Raw genomic sequence first — 25,536 nt, forward strand, 5'->3', positions numbered from 1 at the left:
CGCTTTCTAAAAATAATCTCGCCACAAGTATTGATTTTAAAAGGCAGGCGGGTCTTCTGTTCACCTGAAGGATTGAAATGACCTTCATTCTGCTGATAAAATGTGTTGGATTGACAGTGCAGGAAAGCAAAGGCTTGTATTTAGTAATTGAGTAAGTACAGCGAGGACATCAACAGTACAGAGTTTGTATGCACAGAGACGCATGCAAGTATCTGGAGACACCTCCCTATGAAGCTTATTGATTTACACCAGGAGCAAGAGCAAAACAAAAAATTTCTCTAAAAATAAGGAATAAAAAAAAAAAAAAAATCTAACTTTGCCAAATACTATGCAACTCGTACCATTTGTCAACAGCATTAGAAGTCATGCCATCCACCAAATCTCCCCATCCTGGAGAATGACAAGTCTTCCCGCTTGGCAAGGGTGGATACAGAAGTGCAGGATGACATGCCCTGCCTTTTGAAGATGCCCGGCTTTGCATTTACTTTGGAGAGTTGCTCTGAATGGATATGCCAGAAACTTTAACAACCAAGTTCCCTAGGACCACATGTTACTTTTCCTAAATATATGTGAGTCCAGCTCTTCCAATAGATGACGTTTGCTCCCACTTTTTGTTGTGCGTGATAAAAAAGTCATGCACTATTTTGCAGCAGAAGTCATTCAGTCTGTCCTATAAACAACTGACAGACAGGACTTACTGGTAGTTGCAGTATCTTGCTTTGTTTCTTAAACACTTCTGAAAGCAAAGATTTTAGGATAAACTTCCTGGGGGAAGCAGGAGAGGTTTCTCCAAGGCCGAAGTGGGGCCAGATGGGTTCAAGTTGCTGCCAGATGGACCTGCAGAGAACCACCTGGACCACCTTGAGCGGTCAATTAGTCAAGGAAGCCCCAGGGGCTTCTAGGGATGATTTAACTATTGGTTAATATAAGAGCTGGAAGGCAAACAAGTGGGCAAGTCGGTGGATAATCAATCGCGACGCATTCGCTGAGTCAGTGGCTGGCAGCATTTGGTACCGAGCTTAACAGCAAATGCCTCCTGAATTTCCCTTTGCTTGCTTCATACCAGTCTCACACACTAGTTCCCTTTGCTCTTTCATACCAGACTATGATACTGAATACTTTTTTCACATGAATACAGGGTCCTTTCCTGTTTTAGTACAAAAAATAGAAGCTCCAAACACCACCCACTCAGTTCACACAGGCCAACAACCACTTGTCTGATAATCCTCACGTCCCAGCAACTGCCTGGATGGCAGCTGAACTGATGATGTAGAGCTGAAAAGCTTCACCTACCATCATTAGTCCTGCATTTATTTCCCCAGCTCTGTTTTTTTAATATGTACCCCAAGGCTGTGTAAGCTGCCCTCGTTCATCTCATCAAAATACTACACTAGGAACAACATATTTGGTGATTAAGACCAGCTTGTATCTCCCCACTGCAAGAAGAAATTTCCCCTTCTAAAAATAAAGTGAAAATGTTGCACCCCCCCACCATTCTAAGGCTCTTCAGCAAGCTCTGGGAGACCTTATCTCAAATTCAGTTAAAATCAAGGATGGGAAATGTCTCCTCAAGCTGGAAATTTGATCTGCTGTAATTTTGCTAAAATATCATAAAAGGGTGAGAAAACCAAGTCACAGTTCTTTTATTTAAGCTGGTCAAACCCTGGAACAGGCTTCCTAGAGAGGCGTTCAATGCCCCAAGCCTGTCAGTGTTTAAGAAGCATTTGGATAATGTCCTTAATAATTTGCTTTAACTTTTGGTCAACCCTGAATTGGTCAGGCAGTTGGACTAGATGATCATTGTCAGTCCCTTAAAACTGAAATATTCTATTCTATTCTATTCTATTCAACTCTTCAGAACAAAATGAGAAACAAAAGAGGAGAAAAGCAAGCTGGCTTGCTTAATAGTCTTGGGTTAAAGATGGACTCAAGTTTATCAGCTCTGATGGCAGATTAAGTGCTTAAGTGCTTTCCATGGGAATTCAGAAAGAAGAGCAAGAGACGTAAAAACTGTTGTGAGAAAAAGATCCTGAGCTCCAGGCACACAGAAAGACAGATGAGAAAGGTTGGATTTTGCAGTGATCAAGAAGAAACAAGTCTAAGCAGAAAGGAAAATCTGCAAATATTCAATTCAAAGGTAGCAGCTAAATTTGTATCTATTGATAATGTTTTCTGCAGCAGAAGCAAAAAGCGAGCAGGGACATACCCCAGCGGGGACCCCGCAGACAGCTGGAGGTGGAACAAAGCAAAACCTCTGAAGGACAAGAGGTGACAAAGCCTCCTAAGTTGATGGAGAAGGTGAATCTCAAAGACACGTCAAGGAGCCTGAAGGACAAAGCCGGAGGTAGAAAGAGATCCTTGGAAATTCAACTGAGGTGCTTCAATGGACGAGGAGCAGACACTGCACTAGAAAGGAGCTCAGATGGAAGCACAGGAAAGAAATGCTCCTGATAATTCAGGGCCGGGCATTCATCCTGCAAAAAAATACATTCAGTGCTTGAGAAGAGGAAATTTAAGGCTCTGGACTCAAGACCTATCTTGATAATGTATTTTCAAACCAGAGTACAGTAAAATGCCCTTACACAGACAGGATCTAAAACTGTCACCGCTGAGAAGAAGCCAGGAACCCAACCAGCAACAGAAGTAGGCCACGGTTAAATGGAAAAAATCCCCATGTTATCACAAGATTACTATAATAAATACCAGCAATATTTTTGAGGGGCACAAACAACATCATACTTTCATAAGTTATTGTTCTACATTTTTGCTTGCTCCTTGATCTCAAGGCTTCAAAGATTTGTTTACTATAGTAAAAAGAAATATTTAAGAACAGATTCCTGCTTGGGACGACTTCTTTGGCATCCAAGGAAAAAATGCACCAGCTGCCTGGAGCTGTTTGCCATTCTTATTTACCAACAGAATGAAGCCCTTGCACATTACTTGTGGGTTTTTTTAACAAGAAATATTGGAAATAGCTGCAGAGAGTTTACATTTCTAAAAAGTCTTTACAAGCCCATTCTCCAAGCAACTGTCAGTGTTTTTTGGGGCGAGCGTGTAATCACAGAGAGAAAATCTCGTGGAGATGCAAGGATTTTATGCAGCTTTTTTTTATCTCTAAGTCTTTGTTTACTCCAAAAGGCATTGGAGTGGAATCTACATTAAGGAGAAATCACAGAATCACAGAATGATTTGGGTTGGAAGGGACCTTTCACGGTCATCTCGTCCAACCCCCCTGCCATGGGCAGGGACATCTTCAACCAGATCAGGTTGCTCAGAGCCCCGTCCAACCTGACCTTGAACCTGTCCAGGGATGGGGCATCGACCACCGCTCTGGGCAACCTGGGCCAGTGTTTCGCTACCCTCAGCGTAAAACATTTCTTCCTTACATGTAGTCTGAATCTACCCTGCAAGAGGATTCCTCACATCTTTTCATCTCAGGCAGCCTGAACCCAAACTCCTCTCCTGACCCTGTTTTTGGTGCAAGCGAACTCTGCTGTCAGCAGCTGCACCCTCGCTGCAAGCCAGGCAGGACTCTACTTTGCCAGACTGGGACTTTTCTAACAACCTCTGCAGTTTTACCATCTCATCAGCCTTGTCTTACGATGACAATACCCTTTGATACAGAAAAGTCTCCTTCCTCATATTACAAAAGGAACTGAATAGACTTAATTTTTATTTGCGCTGATTTAAATAAGATGAATACCAATAGGGAAATCTGAAAAATTCCCCCTCCACTCCAAAATAATATGTTACCTCTTGCGTTTTCCGAACCTGCTAAGTGCAAGAGGAAGGAAACTCCATTTTTCTGTGCCTGGAGATTTCTCATTGCACTTCACTGTAGCTGCTGGTCCCAAGCTTAGAGAAAGCACAGATCATGGTGTATTTTCTTAACCAACGTGTCTCATAAAATTAATTCACTGGTCACAGAAATGCAAATAAAAAAAATCAAGTAACAATGCCCTTATTAACACGCTTTAACTTGGTCAGCTCTGAATTGGTCAGGCAGTTGGACTAGATGATCACTGTAGGTCCCTTCCAACTGAAATAGTCTATTCTGCTCTAAATAATGTAAAAAGTAACAAAAAACCCAAGCAACAGAACTCACTCAATATGAAAACTATCAGCAGTATTATTAATAATTTGTGTAAAATATATTAGGTATATCCTTCATTGCTAATGATAACAGCCATTATAGTAACAATTGCTATTGAGGAAAGCTAAATGCCCTTTTAAACACACACAAAAAAGGCAAAGAAATTATTCTGAGTACAGCATGTGTACAAAATTCTGCAGAAACACTTAGATACAGCCACGCACATTACAATCAACACAATTTACCACGTGAGTAATACCAGTGTAATTACACAATGTCCTCTACAAGTAGTGGTATGAAAAAAATTATCAGAGATTTATAAATTATTTCATTTGGGTGCTATATTCTCAGCATCAGGCCTATATCTTCTTTGCATCTTGCAGAATGCTGAGCAACATCGGGATAAAATCTTGATCGTTACAGTTAGTGCTACAAAAATCAACCACATTTCATAGCTACCCCTCGTAACTGAAAAGCAGAACTGAACCATTAACCTTCCCAGGAAATCCTGCTATCAAAATAATGATACAATGTTAGATATGAGGGCTGATTTATACAGAAATCATGTTATATTTTGATTCTGCATGGAAAATGCAAAATCAGACACACCAGAAAGCAAAAGGACTCTGATGAATATCGAGACTCTGCAAGCAAGAGGCATTAAAAAAAACATTCTGATCACTCTTACTGGCTGTAAAAAGATTCAGAGTGACCTTAAACAGCAAAAGGATTTAATTATCCCAGAGAGGGAAAGATTTTACACCATTTAAAAAGAGCTTTTTAGAATCAATGATAAGCTCCTGAGCTAGAGAGGCCTAAAATTATTGACAGAAATATTATCTGTATATTTGCACCATCTCTTAAAACAACCAGTTTTACTTCAAGAAACAGGAGCACTGACCAACACCAGCTTCGTCACAAGAAACTCTGGATAACCCAGCTTTCTGCCAGCGCAAACACCTCCAAGCATGGTTTGTTAGGGATCCAACCCCATCCCAATAAAGCCAACCTGTGGGAAAATTAGTGAAAAGCACCTAAAAGGATTATAGTGCCAGAAGGTCTGATTTTGGGGGAAAGATTAAGACAGCGAAACATGTGTAGTTTGGCTAAGTGACAATATCATAGAATCACAGAATGGTTTGGGTTGGAAGGGACCTTCAAAGATCATCTGGTTCCAACCCCCCTGCCATGGGCAGGGACACCTTCCACTAGACCAGGTTGCTCAAAGCCCCATCCAACCTGGCCTTGAACACTGCCAGGGATGGGGCATCACCCACCTCTCTGGGCAACCTGTGCCAGCGCCTCACCACCCTCACAGTGAAGGATTTCTTCCTTATGTCCAATCTAAACCTGCCCTCCTTCAGTTTAAAGCTGTTGCCCCTTGTCCTGCCACTGCAGGCCCTCGTAAAAAGTCTTTTACAGGATACTGATCAATGTCTACAAGTCCTTAAAGGCTGTACGCATGACAAAGGCAGAGCTAAGAGTTTGGCTAGTATTAAAGATGCAACAATTTAAGAAGGCTATCAAGAAACTACCTAAAAACTGTAATAGTTATTAGACGTGGAAAAAATTCCCAAGTACAGCAAAAACCCATTTACTCGAGGTGTGATGAATAGAAATGAAATGCCTACAGAGTCTCAGCCACCTTCAAGAAAGACTTCCAGGCTGAGGCCGATAGCAATAGATATTCCTCAAAAATATAAACCCACAGGCAATAAAGTGGAAGAGGGCACAGAATTACACACAGACAGGAGGCTTTGGTCTGCTGTGCTGTTCGTGGAGCCCTGCAGAGAAAACCCAACCATCACAGCAGCACCACCAAGGGATGGATCAAGCCAACGTCAGCTGCCTACAGAAATACTCTTTTTCCAAAGAAACATGATGTTCGAATGGTCTGAATCAGGACTGGATAGACAACAGTATACTATAAGGTGTCCTTTTTTTAAATTTTAAGAGCAAGTGCCTAAATGTAAAGAAACCTGGAGTAATCCATGGTGTGACCTCTCTGCTAACCCTCCCCAGTGCAGCACAAATGGTGATGCTACCACAGTTTTGCCATTTTTCGTTTTGGAGTAGCCATGCTCACACCCACTGAAGAAGCAGCAAGATAAATACTTCATAAATAAATAGTAGTTGACAGTCAGCCTTGTCCAGCTTTTGGGAAACAGTCCAATGGATGCAACCTGTTTTTCTGCTATTCATTCTTTATTACTTTTAATTTCTAATTCCAAGTGATGAGGGGGAGACTCCCATGGATCACATGAACTGGCTACTTCGGGAGAAAATAAAAGTACAGGAAAGAGGGAGGCTCACAAAGTAGTTTTACTGCCTTTTATAATTGAGGTAATTTGTAATATTGTTTAATGATAAGCTAGTAAATTTTTAGCTGATTGAGCAAATGTTACTCCAGTAAAACTTTTTTTGTAAACTGTTAGAAAGACAGAGAGAAAACTTCATTTCTGTGCAATTTTTCTTCCCCAAAACAACTACATAGCAACTAAAAATAAATTACCACTTTAAGCGTCCTGTTGACAGTCTTATGTAGTTTTTCTTTTTCCCTTGTAGATTTTTTTTTTCCAGTGTCCTGTGCAGAATCTGAAGTTTTCAGACAGAATTTAATGCAACAAATAGGGTCATATGCAAAGAAGAATACAAGTGCTCAGGCACTACAGCAAATGTAAATGTTAAAAATCACACAAGAGAAGATAACAAAAAAAAAAGTGCACATAATACAACAAAGCAGTAGAAAAGCATACTGTACAGACCATTCTTGCAACGGCTGACAGAGGGGATCGGTTGACCTCAGAGGTCTCTGCCTTTACTGACTTACATACTTCTGTGAGGCTCATTAAAGGCTCCAAGCACAAAGCATCAAACACTTCAAGTAAAACTTGGTCTCCATGGGAATAGAGGACAAACTAAAAATAACTATAAGACGACATTTTAACAATTTTGCAGGAGATTGTCATGGCAATGAAGAGAGTTGTAACCTGTTGTCATGATAACCAAAGTTTTAAATTAATGGGAAAGCATTCCGCTTCCACTTAATCTTTATTCATAACGAGTCTAACATCCACGATGGGAGAATTACACATTACTGCCTTTAAGGAACCAGAGAGCTGGGGAGAAGCAAGGGAGGGATAATGCACTGTCTGGTTAAAAACAAAATTAAAAAACTCTACAGCCAAACCAAAGCACCGATAGGATAGAAAAGAACCCAGAGATGAAAATGCATGGGGAGATGCATGATGCCTTTTTGAGGGAGACACTCTCCTCTGCCCTTTAGTGCTTAGATAATGTTATCTTTACCACGGGAGAAGTAGCAGAAATGTTAGCAGGGAGAGTCAGGTCACTTGGGCCAACCGCTCCAGCAGAAGCATCACCAGCATTCAAGGAAGGAGCAATGTGAATGATTTATTGTTTTAATGGAGACAAACTAATCGGACCAACCTCGTGAGGCCATGCTGATGCCAGCTCTTCCCTCTTTATCTGGAGTCCCTGCATTTTGGCAAGTGGATTTTGGTGTGGGAACACTGGGAAAGCTGGAAAGTGAACGTCAGCCCCGTGCCCGTGGACTTTCCTCCCTGCAACGGGAGCGGGAACTCGACTAGCGTTATCCTTCATACATACCTGTCATCAGCCACTCCTTTTTACACTCCTTATCATTTATTTTCACTAGTTTCAGCATTTTTAAGATTTTATTTTATCTCGGTGGAGGCATTCCCATGGCTGCCAGAGAAAATAATGCAGTTTTTTGTTGAAGAAATGGCAGAAGAACAATTAAGAGCAAAGCACGTGTTGGTGGCATGCGTGTCAGCAGGTCACTAATATCACAGCACAGTATGTCCAGTTTCTCAAGACACCTAAACTAGGGGGAAAAAAAAGGACAAGAGCCGTAAGACCTCCAGATAGAGGAGAAAAAGGGGCAGTAGATAAATCAGCAATGTTGACTAATGACTGACAAGAGGCGAGACAGGATGAAGAGGAGAAAGATCTCAATCACTCTCAATTCCTAAAGGGCACAAATGGCACATCCAAAAATCAGCTTGTCTTTGCCAGTGAAGAGGGACCCAAGAGATATGATGAGGACTTGACGGCTGCATACCTTCTCCGTCCAGCGTACATGTGGTCCGGGCAGACTCTGCAAATACATTCATCTTGGTGTTGTATGTGTGCGAGTATGACAGAATAAACAAGAGGGAGATGAGGCACATGTTGTGGGTTTTTTTAGTAAGTCACCTTCCCCTTCTACATGTCTCACTTGCATTTTGCTAGAGACATTGCAACAAGCTGCATGACACGGACAACTCCCACCATCTTTGGAAACCGGTATCAAATACAGAGTGTAACACACACGGACCCTCTTGTACCCTCCATCACTTGAAGCTTGCTAGCAGCACTGACCTTCAAGTGTTTGCTTGGACACAGAAGCAGAAACGCATTTCTGCTCTCTCCTTCCCATCAGACAGGGAGACGTCAACCACTAATTTTACAATTTAACGCACTGCACCTTGGGGTCAGGGGCTGGAGGAGAAGAGATAAAGCAGGTTCAAATGCATGTACCAAAGGTCAAGCGCCAAACTGAGGACCCTGAATGAGAACCACTGTTATCCTAAACTCTCTGAAGCCAATAGAAAGAGACAAGTAATTGCAAAGAATGATCCCCCCACCTAAGATCTGAATTTGTCTCAGATGGCCATAAGAGACCTGAGAGTCACCAACCTACTGCTCATGCATTCAATGAGATCTGTAGATGCGCACCGTAAGTCTGAGTCCAGCAGTCCTAGACCGTAAATTATATTAACAGGCTCAAAACAAACCATGCCTTGTCTAAAGACTACATAATCATTATTGTGTCTTCGCTTATGAAAAATTGCTCTGTTCACCCTGGAATTACTATGACAGTTAATTATACTACTGTCTCCTTAACTGTTTTGAAGGGAGAGAAAAACTATTCTGGCAACAGAATGCCTAAACAGTACACATGTCTTTACCCACACCTTCAACACACAGCACAGAATAGTCTTCACCTCAAGAAATAGCTACTAATTGGAAATAAGAAGAAACGAGGTAAATAGAAGTTCAGATGCATACACACTCATATCTCTCTGAATGAAACAACTCATTGTTTGGCTGTTAAAATCAATTTTTTCCCCTATCTGATTTCATTTACAATTATCATGTGCTTTGCATCTCCTGGGAATGCCACCAAAATCGACATCATCTTATCCCTAGAGATGGATGCTCTTCTCTGCAATACATTAGGTTTCTAATAATGAGAGACAGCAACATCATTTTTGAGTGTAAATGGGTGGGAACAAATCAAGCATAAGGTGGAAGCTGCCTTTGATTACGAACTAAAGAGAATTTCTTAACTATGAGTTACAAAGGTCTCCACCGGTCATTACTCCAGGGTTTCATTCTTGTACTTCTCCCTCCAACCCTCACATGCAATAACTGTTGCCCACAACTCAAGTCTTCAGAGAGCTCAGCTTTTCAGCCTGATTTCTTCTTTATTCTTCTTTTTCATAAGATTCAAAATTATCTGGTTTATGAAGTGAAACAAATTAGACATGCCCCAAGGGAAAGGCTGCTGGGCTGACAGCACTCTAGAAGGGACCCGTTGGGGACCAGCTTCGGACGTGAGCATGGCCACCACTGGGGTGGTGGTCACAGGCTGCTGCTCTTTTCTGGAATATTAAAGTGCTGGGGTTTTTACCCCAGATCAGTGCTAAGACAGGACCACAGCACAAGAAAGACATGGACCTGTTAGAGCAGGTCCAGAGGAGGGCCACCAAAATGGTGACAGGGCTGGAACACCAACTCTGCTATGGAGAAAGGCTGAGAGAGTTGGGGTTTTTCAGCCTGGACAAGAGAAGGCTCCGGGGAGACCTTACTGCAGCCTTCCAGTACTTAAAAGGGGCTTATAAGAAAGACAGAGAGAGACTTTTTTCCAGGGCCTGTAGTGACAGGACAAGGGGCAACAGCTTTAAACTGAAAGAGGGCAGGTTTAGATTGGACAAAAGGAAGAAATTTTTTATGATGACAGTGGTGAGACACTTGCACAGGCTGCCCAGAGAAGTTGTGGATGCCCCATCCCTCGAAACACTTAAGGCCAGGTTGGACGGGGCTTTGAGCAACCTGATGTGGTTGAAGATGTTCCTGCCCATGGCAGGGGGTTGGACCAGATGATCTTCAAAGGTCCCTTCTAACTCAAACCATTCTGACATTCCATGACAGGCTCCAATACGGACGCAAGAAGTGTCCCCAGTATTTCGGACAAGCAGTGGACAGCGGCTAGCTTTGCCCACCTAATGCAACTCTCACATCCCTCTCTGCCCATGGGAGACTGATCATCTCCACCCAACACCTGCCTTCAGCTGGTGACGCGAGGAGCATCATTGGAACCAACACCAGCAGCAGACGCAGCCAGCTTATCTGTAAGCAGTGGGATTAGCTCCTTTATGCTTTACTTTAAATCACAAGCAGAGACGGCCACCCCATGGAGGAGCCCACCACAGTGACATGGCGGTAGGGTGGCCAGGAGCACAGCGAGCGAGATGGCCAAAACCCATTCCCTTCAGTGGCAGAGCAATGACAACGTCGATGTTTACTGTTCTCATTGCTGCCCTGTGAAGGAGGCAGAACATACTTAGAAAATTAAATCACCTCTCCATCAGCACATACAAGAGAAAAAAAAAGGTGACAGATAACACATAACTCCTCATGCCTTGACCTGCAGGGACGTTTCAAGCAGCAGCACAATTTTCCTCCCAGCTAAACAAAGATTTATTGGATGCTATAAGCTCAATGGAGAAACCATTTCCAAAGTCTCTGAAAACCTACAGTAGGTAAAATATCCCCCCCGGAGAGCTCAGCTCCGAGCCGCAATGACCCACAGGGCTGCTCCAGCACCGTGCCGCCCCAGACTGGTGCCAAGCACAGAGCCGTGCCGGATAGAACAAGGACCACGAGGACATCTCCCCCGTCCACGGTGATGCTGCATTACCTCCCCAGCACCACTGGTTCATCACCAAGAGCCCAATCTTGCGCCCCGCCACAAAAACTTCATTTTTTTCCCAACTTGAGGATTACAGCTCCTTCTCGGCCTCACGCAAAGCGACCGCAGGGATTCAAAGGGCTTTATATGACCAGGCTGTTGACAAACGTGTTTATCATAAAAAGACCCGGAGATGGCAAGGAAACGAATGCTTCTCAACATCAGCAGAAACTCAGGGGTCGGGGACGGGGGAAGAACCGGTGGGGGTAAGGGGAGGGGAAGGAAAAAAAAGCCGTAACACTAAAGAGTCTTTCAGGACTCATTTATTTGAGCAGTGCCAAACCAGCTCACTGATGCAATATTTTCTTCCTGCACTCTGAGCCAGGGCTTTGGGATCTAATAAATCATCGCTGGCCGCAGAGACATTAAAATTCTAGCCCAGTACTGCATTAGATGAAATGAGGCCGAATGCCAGCAAGCGCAGGGAGAGGGAAAGGCAGGCACACACACTTTAAAATAAGTATACGAATGCGTCTGCATATAAGCAACTCCTGATTCCGGTTTCAGATGAGGCTAAATCTAACGCAAACAGAATAGCAAAACAGATTAACAAGCCAGAGCTCAATCGCGCCACTTTGGGAAAGCTGATCCCCATTAAACTAAAACTAAGATGTTAGGTATAAAGCACAGTAGAAAAATAGACTTGGCAATTTACAGATCTGGTACAAACCGGGGAACAATTTCTGAAGCTTATAAAAGCCTTTTACGACCCCGTACCAGATCATGTTTCTGTATGTACAGACCTCTGCACTGTATCGCATTGACTGCACAGAGTGTAAAAAATAATTGTGCACCAGGAGAGGAGAAAAATTCAATATTTAATCTACAAACATGTTTCCAGAAGTCAAGCCACAAAATTTTAATTTATTACCTTCAGACTGCAAAAATATAACAAGTATCTAACCACTTATTTGCTGTGCCAGACAAAAAAGAAAGGGGGGGGGGGGGGGGGAAGGAAAGACAGCAAATATTAAGGGTTTTCAACGGATCATGAGGCAGTATTGGAGCTTATTTTCAATAATTTAATTGAAGTACCTGGGGATTTAAGAGGTATTGAATGTGTGGTGTGCAAGTATGCACAGAGAAAAACAAGCAAGGATATGAATTTGAACTGCAAATGGCAGAAAAAATATGCAGAAAAAGCCATTTATTTTAGTCTCGGTGAGATTTTTACTTACAACTGAGAGATTCTGAGCAGGCGTGGGATTTCAGTGCTAGGAGATATTTTCATTTTGTTTTCTGAACAACCCCCATCTCAAATTCGCACAATGACAAGGTCACACTCCAGCTCCACGGTGCCCATGGCAGAGGCTCCCAAAGTGCTCTGCAGAGAATCACTGACCCATTTAGCGACTGCCGACGGACTTCTGCCAGCCAATGCCGGTGCTCTTCACCTCCAGAAGGAAGGATTTTAAAAACTGATCTAATATTTTTTCCAGAATTGCTACCATTGGAAGAGAGACACCATGGCTTCGTGAAAGGAGGTGTGCTAGATTGGAAACAAGGGGAGGGAGGTCCCTAAAATAACCTCTCAGTAGAGGGGCTTCATAGTAGGAACACCACCCACACCAGCAGCTTTCTCAGCAGAGCAAACTGGACATCCAGAAATAGTTACGGGGAGGGAGGAAATAATTACGGGGGTTTGGAAAGCGATGAGGGCAAAATAAGTTTAAGATTTGATGTATGGCAAATCAGGTGTGACTTGGCAATGTGACCTAGAGGCATGAAGAACCAAAGTGCCACAGAGACAATGCCAAGATGGCCAATGTGATCTTTGACTGCCTATACAGAGGCTCCTGGTCGTTCAGCAGCGAAGTAAAGGGAACGTATAAGAAAACATACTTAAGTAAAGGGAGCGTATAGGAAAAGAAGATTTAAATGGTGTAAACCAATACGACCATGGCTAGAACAAAGGAAAAGAAGATGGCTTAGAAACACGCTATAAATTGATAAAGCCACTGAAAAAAGAGTTTCATTCTATGATATAGACAGACTAAGAAATAACACAAGGCAAAAAAACCACATTCCCCAATTTTAATACTGAATATATATTTTAAAAGCCCAAATCACTGGTTAGAATTTGTCTACACGCTATGTGAGACAGAGCTTTGGTAGGGCTCATGCTTAAAAATAAAGCTTATTTCTTCCCCAAGTGAGTGAAGAATTTCAGATTACGTGCCAATACTCTACAGAAGTAATCAACACACAAGAAAATTCTCCATTCACCTTTTATTTTCTTTAAATGGAGTACTTTCCCCTTCAAAACATGTTTCCAAGGCCATCTTTTTTTCCACCTATGTTTTTTTTTCTTCTCTGCCTTATACACATTTTCTCCAGCCCTCTTCAGCCCTAGTCATTTAATCTTTTTATTTCTTTTCCACTACAGGGAAAAACAAAATCAATATTGTAGCCAAGAAATGAGGCAGAGCATAAACCAGTTCCATGTACTAACTGAGCACGTAGGATTAAAAGGCACACAATGGGGTCATTCAGGAAAACATAACATGGGGTTTGTTTGCTTTTAAGATCTAAGACTATTCTGTTTATTTACAACATGGGGAAACTCAAAAGCGTGTAAAACCTGATACAAACAGTTACAAAACAAGGGGTGAAGGACGTTCCCCGAAGTTTCTGTGAAAGTCCTTGAAAGGTTGACATCAGTTGGACCAATCTCCAAACCAGCTGAGCCTACAAGCATCTGTAATGAGATGTTATAAATTATTTTCTTCAAAGGAGCTTTACTATGCCTCCATTTCTAACACTAAAAAGAAAGGAGTCTTTTGTCTTGAAACACGGGTTTATGCCAACCACACTTCTGTCTACCAAGACCTACTTTGCACAGCAATCCGCGTTCATCCATAGGTGAGTGCTGTGGGGTGACCTCCATGCCCATCGTCCAACGGTGCTGCCATTGGCAGAAGAACCACCCAAATACAGCCTACGGCTATTGCACACGCTTATAAATAACCCAAATCTCACCCCAAACCCCTCTGCTTCCTTCTCCCTCAATCCCCAAACAAGAAAACGTGTCCCTCATTTCCTTAGGGGTTTTACACTTTCTATGACTTCGAGAAAGTCCATGAGTTAATTTATTACAAAGACGGTGAATTAGCCATCGTTGATCAACCAAAGTGCTGGAACTCAAACAGCTTCCAACACTGAGAAATTCAGCAAGTTGTTTGGAAGTATTCCTGTACAAAAATTATCCATTTAAACATAAAAATAACAAGAGTCTACACAAGTCAGAGCTCATTCTTCTCACAGTCAAGTATGATTTTCCTTTCTGCTCTATACACACCAATTAATAAACATGAAGAAACGCCAGAGGAAAAATATTCACTGTACCCACTTCATACATTTTTAATCACCCTGAAATCAATTCAACACCCTGAACACAGTTTAAAATTCCTGTTTTACAGAACCGGTAAGCAATGGATCACCTAATTAAATCCAGAAATGGCATTTCCCAGTCAATGGAAGGGGTAGACATGCATGCAGATCTTACAAGCAGAAGAAAAGGTAAGGAGAGCACCCCAACCCTGCCCGCTTCAGCATCAAAGCCATTTGCCTTGTGTACCTCAGCACTCCCCGCAAATGTGTTGAGAAATGGCAAAAAGAAAGGAAAAAAAGTCAAGTTTATCCTCTTCGCACACAGCAGTTCTGAAAGAACTTGTTTTTCTTGGCCAAAGAACTAATCTGTTATCAAAGGCCCAGCCTTTCCAGAGAATAATACAGCAAAATTTTAATTTTAAGTTAACAAGAAAGGCTGAAATCATGCCTAGAATTATCTTTGTCCCACAAAGAGTACACAAAGGAGGATTAAAAGCCAAATGTAGAAATCCTACCAGAGCATCCTTCTGTCTTCTACAAAATTGGAGGCTACCGGTTTTCAACATACCAATAAATTAAATGAACAGCCAAGTGTAAATCAGGTCAGTCCTCACATGTGCAGTTGTGTCTGAGGTTCAACAACGAATACAAATGATACAAATTAGGATAGAAACACACGTGAGAATCCCACACCTCCTGTACTGCCAACAAAACCAATGACCGGAGGGCGGACGGTGCCGATTCCCTCTGTTCATCATTATGTCCAAACAAATGTTGTGGTTTCACCTTGGGGGAAAAAACATGACAAAACTTGGGAGTTTGCAACTTGGGAGTGCAGCAAACAGCCCGGCTCAGGGATGCATCTCATTCTTCTGGAGCGGGCAGAGGTCCTATGCAGGGAACCCAAATCACAGGTGGGAGATCTCGACGTGCTGGAGGAAGCACTGGAGCTTTCCATGTCCAAAGAGGATGGAGCAGGGCTTGCTCACGCGCAATAGCAGAGGTGTGGAGGGTCCTAGAGGAAACCCATCCTCAGCAAGCAGCACTGGTCAACCTAGAGCCCAGAGCAATGGCTGTGAAGTTGACTGCATTTCTGTTCTCTGCCTTTCTACAAAGATTTAGACAGAATTAGTCTCCGATGGCTGTACAATTTTTGCTTCAGACTTGTGTAGCCTGCCAGTATGGTTCACAAACATAAAAGCATCTGCTTGCACAAATCCTTAACCCTTTGGGAATCCCTCCGAAAGATCTCCAAGATTTCAGACACACAAGAAGAATATCAAACCAATGCCTTTCCACCAACATAAAAAAATAGTAATTAGTATGTTGACTCGCATATTTGCCTACCAGCCACACCTATTCTCTATCACAAAATCTTGTAACTATAACCGCTTGCGTGCATTATACTGTGAATTAAAATTACATTAGTGTCATATATCTTTCTCAATGCTCTCAAAAATCCCGCAGAGAGATTGCCACTTGAAGAAGCAGGAAAATCAATTAAATTGGAAAGCAAATGAACCCAGACCTTTCAGACAGCATAAAAAAGGTTGACAAGTGACAGAGGGAGACACCACGCTTTTCCACATACAAATGATAAAGCTCTTAGCCAGGACTTCTCCTTAAATCACCAGAAATAAGACTATTCTATGCTTTAAAATGAAGACAACACATTCGTTACTTGAGGAAGAACATACTGGGTCTTGCACCAAAATCACAGATGAATTGCAAATGTGATTCAAAGTCTTCCTTGCTTTAGACTACTCCTCTGCTTCTCCAAAATACTTTAGTGAATCTTGTGCAGGATAAAACCTGCTGAGCAGCTATCCTTGAATATTTATTTCACACTCATGTGCTGCAGAGGCTCACTAAAAGCACCTCTGGGCAGTCTAGGTTAATCCACTTTGGAAATGGAGCTAAACAGAACCCAGCCGCACAAAGACCTTTTACTAAAAGGCGTCAGGTTCCTCCTGGAGAAATGAGTCCAACTCTCCTGGACATGTGCAGGTGTTTGCCAGCTGGGCCAGGCTGACAGGCTGCAAGAGAGAAGGAAAAATAGCTGGGATGGAGTGCAAGACTCCAGGGAACGAGCAATGCAAGAGGGAGAGGGACCAGAAGAGCAGCAGAGGGGCTTGCCTAATAATCTTTCCCCAAAAGGCAGGGAAGGGGGTGATGAAGGGTGCTACCTCCCAGCCCTCTCCGAGACAAAAAACAAGCAGAGAAGCAGCAGAATATCCACAGCAGAAACCTGAATGCATGATGGATACAAATCATTAGCAAAAGAGAAAAAGGAATTGAGTAAAAGAGACAAAGGTGATTAGCAGAAGAGACAAGGGAATTCCTGCTGCAGAGACATGGGAAGGCTGGGGGCTCCACCTGACAAACCAGGAAAAGCCCTGGGAGAAGGAATGAGGGTATCCATCACATTCAGATGCTGCCATTGGGATTCCCAAGCCTTAATTGCAATGGAAGCGGAAGAGCGGGGAGTTCCCAGCCCGCATCTGGTTGGATTTAAGGATGTTAGGCACTGCCTCCTATAAGGATAAACTGTCCCAGACAGGGTGACCCTGACCCCAAGACACTTCTGGGGAAATCCCTTGAGCGTCGCAGGTTGGAGATGAGGACCCTGCCATAGCAGCACGCCTGGAGAAGCGAACTCCTTATAGACCTGTAGCAGTGGGGCTGCTCGTGGCTAATCGAGTATCAACAGAACAAGTGTATTAGGTATCAGAACTCTGAAATGCATGGGTTTTATTTATCAAAACCAGAGGATTAGCCCATCTGAATACTGCCACCCAACAAAAGCTTCTTGATGACAGCAGCTCACATTTGTACTTGGTGGTCTACTCGTTCCTGAAAGAAACAAAGACTCGGTTGTCTTCTCTACACCCTTTGTGAGGTGGGCACCCTCCTTCTTGAGGTCTCCTTGCCGTTGTTTCTGCCACACTGTCTTTGGCTGCCACCAAGCTGCATATCCCTGAATCTTTCCTGAGCAAGACCAAAGAGGTGGGAGGATCACTGACCTACGTGGCTTTGGACCAAGAATCCTCACTAGTTCAAACAACCTTGATCTGATGGCCATGAGGACAGACTGCAGTGACAGGCATAGGCTGCAGGGATTAGGTGAGAGCTGAAAACCTTCTGTTTGAGAAATGACTGGTCCAGCTGGCCTTCAGTGGGCAAGATGTCCATGTTCTACATGTGGTGGGAGTATCAGCCTAGAAAGAGCGTTACCATCCTTCCTTGCCCCACACCTCTGAAGATACATTTGCCTTTCCCTTCCCACCCAAGAGCCAGGCACATAACCTGGTCAAGACAGAATCTCTTTAAAATGGATTTCACCATTTTAGAAGACCTGCAGTAAATAATTCAGACACAAACCCCAGGGATGGGACTCAAGACCAAACACAGACTACTTTGTGTAGATGTCTACATCTGAGTCAGCCGTCAATACACCTTTTAGTATCAGAGAGAAACGAGTACCTCTAGGACACAACCCAATGGCTCATGAAGTAAAACAGACCACATGGGAGATGCTTTTTTCTTGTCCCTTACCATTAAAGCAGTTCAGGGGATCACTCACATCCACACTGCAGGTACCTAAAACTGGGCAAAACAATTCTGAATCTGGGTGACCAGGAGAGACCCTACGCAGGGTGAAATGGTGTGTGCCTCAGATACAAAAGTACTGGCACTTCCACAGCAGGGATTTAGGACTAGTACAAGGAGTTTGAAATAAAAGTGTGAATTTTTGTCAGAGAGCAAGTGGAGGGTTGGATGTGGGAAAAGGTGGAGGGGAACAACCATCTGGAAGAGTATCACCAGTAATCTGTGGGCAAAGAAGGAACAGAAGAGAATATATCCATATTGTTTAGTGATTTTTCTGAATGGATAAAGAGTGAGAAACTAGAAAAGCAGATCCTTTCCTGTTTCTTGTAAAATTTCAGATGATCAACTGAATAAAAGCATTTTTCCTTTACCTTCAATAATTGTGAGGGGGAACAGAAATATTGCTTCATGGCACATAAAGCCTGAACAGAGCTGTTTGTCGAAAGCAAACCAAGGGCTTCCATCAGCAAAAACTTGAGCTGGAGGATGTCTCTTCTGAGCATAGAAGCTCCCGAGCAGGTTGCTGCTGCAGCAGAACCTGGGAAGTGTCATGCACTAGAGCAGTGTGACACAAACCCCTTGGAGACTTACTAACCAGCTTCACACCTTGGGGCGCTTAGATTTTATTATCATGTATTATTTAGTAATAACTACAACGAATACAGTCAGTCTGCCGAAGGTTCATGAATCACAGCATCTTATCAGCATATTAATCAGCTCTTGGTAGGGAAAATGATAATAGTGTGAGCTATAACAAACACTTTTACAGTTTCACGCTTGAAGTCAAACAAGCTACAGGAGAGACTGATTCTTCATCCCTGATTCCACACCAACAAGCTAATCTATTTGCTGCAGGACTGGTGCCTTAGCAAAACTGGATGCAAGAAAATGGGAAGGATAACGTGCCAAAGGAAAACCAGGCAGTTCAGCAGCTCACATTTGGGGCAGGTAAAGTGAATTCTACCAACAATAAAAAAAACAAACGACAGTCCTTAAACACATTTTAAAGTTAACCTCAATTAAAACGACAGCTTACATGAAGATCCAAGTTAATTACAGTCTGTTTTAATTAAATAGTAAACAACACTCAAACACTGTTTGCTGCTGATGTTCTAAAATACATTGAATTAGCAAAGTGGAAGCAGTCACCAGCCGAGCACGAGGAACCAGGACTTGCTGGAGCACAAACCTGGCGCTGGACAGACGTGGCTCCATCTGCAGCACGAATATTCTCTCCATGTCACCTTAGCTCAGCAAAACAACCAGCTCATTCAACAGTGAGAAAGCATTGCTAGCAGAAAACGCACACAAGGCTTATTCTACTCTTTCAGTTTAGGAAGGAAAATGGGAAGAAGGTTGCAATTCAACAAATCTGGGTGTCTTAAGGACCCCAAAAAATGAGACATACTAACTACATGAGAAACCACCTTTGCTTAATAAATCTATTAGTTCAAATATGGGGGATGTTTCAATAAACATTTCTCTTACAAATTTAACACTTCTGACTTTTTTTCACCTAATAACTCAATTTTAAAACTTCCTTTTTTAAACTTAATTATAATTTCCCATAAAAATTCATCTAATTCAGACCACACTTTAAAAATCATTTAGGAAATAACTGACCTTCACACTTCCTTTAAGGAAGATCAAAATGGAAAAATTAAGGATCTGAATAAATGTATGGTACATCAAGTACTTGAGTATGTGCCAAGGATTTCCCATTCTCCCTAACACGAGCAGCCAATTTGGTACAAAATTTTTATTTACCTTGAAATGGACTTCTCTCCCTAGCCCACCAGGTATGGAAAACAACAAAGTGAGAATGAGAAGAAAATCAGATTAAAACTAATTCTTTCAACCAAAAGCAATCTATTCTATATAAAGGATTTACATTTAGCACTAAAAAACCACAAGAACATAAAATTCAACCTGCCAGTATCCTGATTACCATCCTTGTTTTCTTTCTGCATATATTCCACCTGAGTTTTATTCCACAAGGTTAGAAATGAATGGTTTATGAATGATCTTTAAAGACAAAAATTTAAGTAATACACGTGCTGTACTACATTTGGGGTAAAAAAACCTGATCTCTAAAGCCTAGGGCTAACAACCTTTACCTCAACTTTATTACACTTCAGGGTTTTTTTATTTCTCTATCTTGCCTAATATAAAGCTTGGCATTAATTTTTTTCAGTGTCTTCAACTACTGCAAAAAGATGGGATTAAAAACCCCCACATTATATCTTATACTGTATAAATTCTATATTGTATCCCAAATTAGATCTCAAATCAAAATTTGGGGACAGATGTCGTACAATCTGTCTCATGAAGCGATTGTAAGAACGGTTTGTTGACATCCTATTTCAAATTAGGGGCTCTGAGCAAACTCTTCCGTTCAGCTGCCGATCAGGACTGAGACACTCATTAGGCCCCAAAGCTGTAATGAGCTCCAAGGACCATGGAAGGGGTTTGCACAAGCGATGGCCGTCAACATCTCCTCCAGATCTACGATGTCATATGCTTTAGCAATTATTTTCAAAGCAATTTGAAAAGGAAGTATCTATAAACTCCATAACTTAATGTTCCTCCTGTGAAAAGTCGATTTTGTTTGTCTCTAAGAGTTTAAATATTCCCCAGAATAGCTTGTGGCTACATTAGAAACTGATACCTAGCTAAATGATGCCAACTTAAAGCAATGTAAATGAAGTCTAAGCATAGAAAGCAAGAATTAGATAGACAGAGCCTGGCACTTGTAATGCAGGAGATATGGCAGCCTTCTTTTAATAATTGCTGAGACCACCCTCAGGAGTTGCCTGTCTTTGATATATAGAGGAAAGAATTTAAACTTTTTCCCCTTTTTTTGCAATTAAATATTCATTAAATATTCAAACAAATTCGTATTTAAAAGGTTTTGTAATACTATTTGCCTAGCAAAGAAAATAGCTCTTCGTTTAAACACTTTTTAACCTATTATCTATTTTGGGACTTCATTGTAAGAATTCAGCCCACTGACTTCTTACCTTACACCTGCGCAATAGAAAAACCAAGCACTAATATGATTCAATTACTGCTTTGGTGTCCTACATTCAAGCAGTCACTTGCATCTTCCCTTCTTTGTTTTTCTACTGACATAACTAAAGGACCTTGTTACATTGATCTGCCTCCAACTTTTTTCTCCAAAGTCATCCTGCACATCTGCCACTGATTTCTCTTCATTTACCACAGACTCTGGAAGACAAATGCCTGATGTCCGATGGTTTGGGTGAAACCAGTCTCACAGGGGCCACCTCACCACGATCCCTACCAGAGCTGGCGCAAGCTGGCCAAGGCAGACAATAGCTTTTTATATTTAAGTGCACAGTATAATCTTCATGGCGATTACCCAGCAGGTTATTTTAGAAGATAATATCCTATTAATGTTGCCATTTGACTTATTTGGAATGCAGTTCATGTAGAATTCATTCATCTAAACCAGAAATCACCCTCTAAAATTCTCCTTCCAGAAAGGTCAAGGTACAAACTCTACGCAATCCGCACCTCAATATTTATATAAAATCATCTTATCAAGTGCCAGAAGGCAGCTTCTAAAACATTCAGGATTGTATGAAAGCAGATACAGAAAATCTACATTGAATGGATATTAAGGTGGAGCTTTGAACACCGGTCAAAAAAAAAAAATAGTAAAGGGATAGAGAAGTAGACTCTTGTCCAAACCATCCTTGTGTTGGAAAGCACAAAATTGCTGTTCTTTCTAGTGCAGGAAAAGAACTGTGCACTTATGAGCTCATTCTGTCACCCAAGCACTGTTGGAGTCTGCAGTCCTCTTACAACAGTGATATTTTTGAAGAGACTATTATTCACAGAGATTTTTTTTTTTCCAAGCCTCTAGTGCTTTGACTGTGAGACCAAAGTTCCCCCGAGCTACAGTATCTCCAACAAAGCAGCATGCATAATTTTGATGGGGAAAAAGAAAGGGTGAATAAAAATGGGGCAAAATGCCTTTGAGGAACTCTCTACTCCGATGAGTATCAGACAGATCTCTTTGCAGCAACGCAGCCAGCCCTACTGATCTACCAGCTGAAATAGCTACCAAAGTCAATGAGAATATTTTGTAAATGAAGTAGCTAAGAGCATTTGATGTTCATTTCCATTTGCTGGTGACCACTCTCCTCCTCAAAAGCACACTCCCAAGCAATTTCACATGTTGGGTAAAAGTCAAGACATACAACTGGCAATGCAAATATAAAGAAGGAAGTCTTAACACAGTATGACACTTAATAGCTAATTACATTCAACGAAATGTTAGAAAAAGGAGTCTTCCAAGGCTGATTTTGTAAGGTGCTTATACAAGATCAGAAGAACAACTGCTGGTAAACATGATCCACGGGGAAAACTACAGAAACACCTAAGCTGAGATTTTCTTTTTCCAAAGCACTATTTCTCTCCGAGCTAAATTCTTTCCATATCAGTACACTTTAGTTCCCCGCTAGTTACATAATTATGGTAAACTTATTTCAGTGCCTTTTTCAAGTATTAAAGATGACATTTTTAGACAACTCAGTTCTAAAGATGGACTTCAAATAGACATCAGACTTGCTGTTCAAAATAAGATTAACTCAACGAAAGCACAACTTGAAAACAAAAAAAATCAGTCAATAATGCAGTTTAAATCACCACCTATAAGAATAACTGCATATTCTTCAAATACCAGGCTCTCGCTTGTGAGATCCTCATTTCTACAGCAGGATTATTCCAGCACGTGCACCTGAGTCGTTCAGTTCAGCTCCAGAGGCAAGCCCTCCAGCTCCCAGCTGACTCCCCCAGCAACTTCTTGCCTGTATTGTTTGTCTACAGAAACCCCGTTTTGATCCTATTCTTTAGGATTTCCAGGGCATCCTCTTCTTATGAATTCAGATCCATTTCTTCTCGCTAACCTTACTGCATTGGCTTTGCTGAAGAGTTTTTCCTGCAGTCACGTTCCCATCTGGCTCCCTGATGGGAACTCTTTCTCCCTTCGTTAAGGGATTAATCACTCATTAATGATCATCTGCTCTCACCACTGAACACAGACATTCACGAAAGAGCCACTGAACACCGCTCCTACCTGTATACGCCATGTTCTTCGGGTTTCCATAGGGAGCCCCAGGTTGGACGGGGCTGTAAACAGGGTTCATGGTGGAAGACGGGGAACTCTGAGGACAAAAGAAAAGGAGAGTTGAGATGACTGCCTTACATTAGCTCCAGAGTCGTCTTCTGTGCAAAGAGTCTTCTGCTACGTGATAGCGTTACCACGTTATAATTCAAGACACAGAGAGCTGCAAAGGAAAGGATTTACAACTAGACGTTACAACCAGGTAGCATATTTAATAATTCAAGTTTTGGATCCCTCAGTTAATTCCCCTAACTTCTTAAGCGCTGCATATTCTGCCTACAAATGTACCTGGAGCAGATTGATCTTACATATCCCTGCCTTCAGGGGGGCTCAGGACTCATGACCCCACTTTTAGCTTGCGATGAACAAAGAGGAGAAGCCACAAATTCAGACAAGGAATTCTCCCCCTTGGAGGAGCTAATAGTTCTTGGGTGACAAAAACAACCACAATGAAGACCTGACCTTTCAGAAATTAGCAGATAAAAGACCATTTGCTGCTGGCGAGATGGAGAGCGGCAAATATTTGTGAGCTTCTGGCGTGAGCTGACTACAATAACTTTGAGCCTAAGGCTTGGGTCCTGTTCAAGGCTGCGCAGGGCACCCAGTGCCACCCACTGCATCCCACTGCTGTCCCAGACAGGGAGATGCAGTCACGGACCTAACGCAAGCAATGAGATTTTAACAGCCCTTCTGTTTCTCTCTCCAATAAAGATGATGAAGCAGTGCTGGGTTAGCTTCTTGTGAGTTTTATTTAGAGGAAAGCAAGTAACTTGGGAATTTGTGTCTACTAACTGTCAGTTAAGCAACTGGCTCAGTTAATTATCTTAATGAAGCACATTTTCAATTCTGATTAATGGGAAAATCAGTCATTAAGCTTTATTAGGCGACGCACTTGTCTCCACAGCTATCTAGTGACAATTTCACACAAGAACCTCAACGATCTTGCTTCAAAATATGGGTTTTTTTAAAATGTATTATTTTACAGTTCATAAATAAAACCGTTCTTTCCAAACAAGTCTCTCATGATGGATGCACAATTTGTTAGATCATTAACTCCTTCCGCTTTACCTCAAGATAGTAAACAAGTCAAATGTTAAATGTTAGCACCAATTGACTTGACAACAATTACCACTTAATTAATTAGCCTTCCCTCCGCCCCCAAGTTAGCACAGAAGGAGCAATTCTCCAAGCAAAGGAAATCACGGTTATAAAGCGAACTGGAAGAGAAGGCTACACGGAGACACGTATTTACACCAGCGGCTTCAGTAACGCACGATGGAGCTCTTAAGAAGAACAACAGGAAAATCAATGCAAAACTTTACATCCGTGAGACATTAGCTCTGGGGATTTACATTCAAGCATAAGGGTTTTATGGCCATTTGGTCCTTGTGTCCCCAGGCAGTGCTGCTGGCTTGAGTTCTCGTTTACAGGAAAAAACTCAACATCATCTATCTCTGAGACGGTGAACACCAGCTTCTGCAAGCGTGGGTTCAAAAGCCTGGCTTTTGGGCTGCCATATGGATCCCGTTCAACACAGGAGGCTATTTCAGTGTAGGATGTGGCAGATACAGGACGCACTCATACCTATACCTCAAACCGCACAAACATGCACTTTATGTGTCCGCATATGCTATATGATACCTACCTACCACTACATTAAACATGCATGTGAACATGAAATTAAAAAATCATCTACATTCATGAAAACTATTTCTTTTCTCTAGTGAAAAAGAATGTGTTGATTTAAGCCCAACCACCACATCTCTATCGCATGTTATTTGTCCAAACAAATCATCGCAGACGAGGCACCAAACTGAAATGCCTCTCCCTGTCCAAAGCACGTAGGACATGTTTCACCTTACTTTTTCAGTAAGTTGAAAGCATCTGAAAGAAGATGGTTTGACAGTAACAAGGTGGGGGAATGTGCTGCCCAGAAGTGCCAGCATGACCCAATGCATGAGGAGCATCTACTGCTGCTCTAAACGTAAGCCAAAAACCTCCTCCTTTTTACCCAAATGCCTCCATGGGTGACTTTCTTTTTTTGCAATTCAATTCCACCACCATCCTGCAATGCAGATTCCACATCAATAGTGGGAATAAGGCAAGAAGGTGTTTTGAACTTTTAATGGTTGTAGAATATTCTGAAAAGGAAAAGCACTATAAAAAATCCAAAGATAACGTCTACATTAACAAACACTTTGGTGCAATCAGACAGGGTCAGACAATCAAAGCACTTTGTGCTGAGGCTCCTATGGCTACACCCTCTGCGCTTTGAGGGTTTCCTTTGAAGTA

General features: G+C 42.1%; 1 protein-coding gene across 6 annotated transcripts in view; it reads right to left on the reverse strand.

Annotated features, from left to right (window-relative positions):
• Positions 1–25,536, reverse strand: part of FAM168A (family with sequence similarity 168 member A) — a 200,685-nt gene that overhangs the window by 78,651 nt on the left and 96,498 nt on the right. For 3 of the 6 annotated variants that reach the window (XM_041118548.1, XM_030042369.2, XM_030042368.2), the window contains one exon: positions 23,197–23,284. The exons of 2 other annotated variants lie outside the window; for them this stretch is intronic. In XM_041118548.1, the coding sequence (XP_040974482.1) occupies positions 23,197–23,266 (70 nt within the window). In that variant the 5' untranslated portion in view covers positions 23,267–23,284. Of the gene's footprint in view, positions 1–12,331; positions 12,430–23,196; positions 23,285–25,536 lie in introns of those variants that run through there. One more of the 6 variants, XM_030042372.2, reaches the window with a different exon arrangement.

Source organism: Aquila chrysaetos, chromosome 19 (assembly GCF_900496995.4).
Source record: "Aquila chrysaetos chrysaetos chromosome 19, bAquChr1.4, whole genome shotgun sequence".
NCBI classification, from domain to species: domain Eukaryota; kingdom Metazoa; phylum Chordata; class Aves; order Accipitriformes; family Accipitridae; genus Aquila; species Aquila chrysaetos.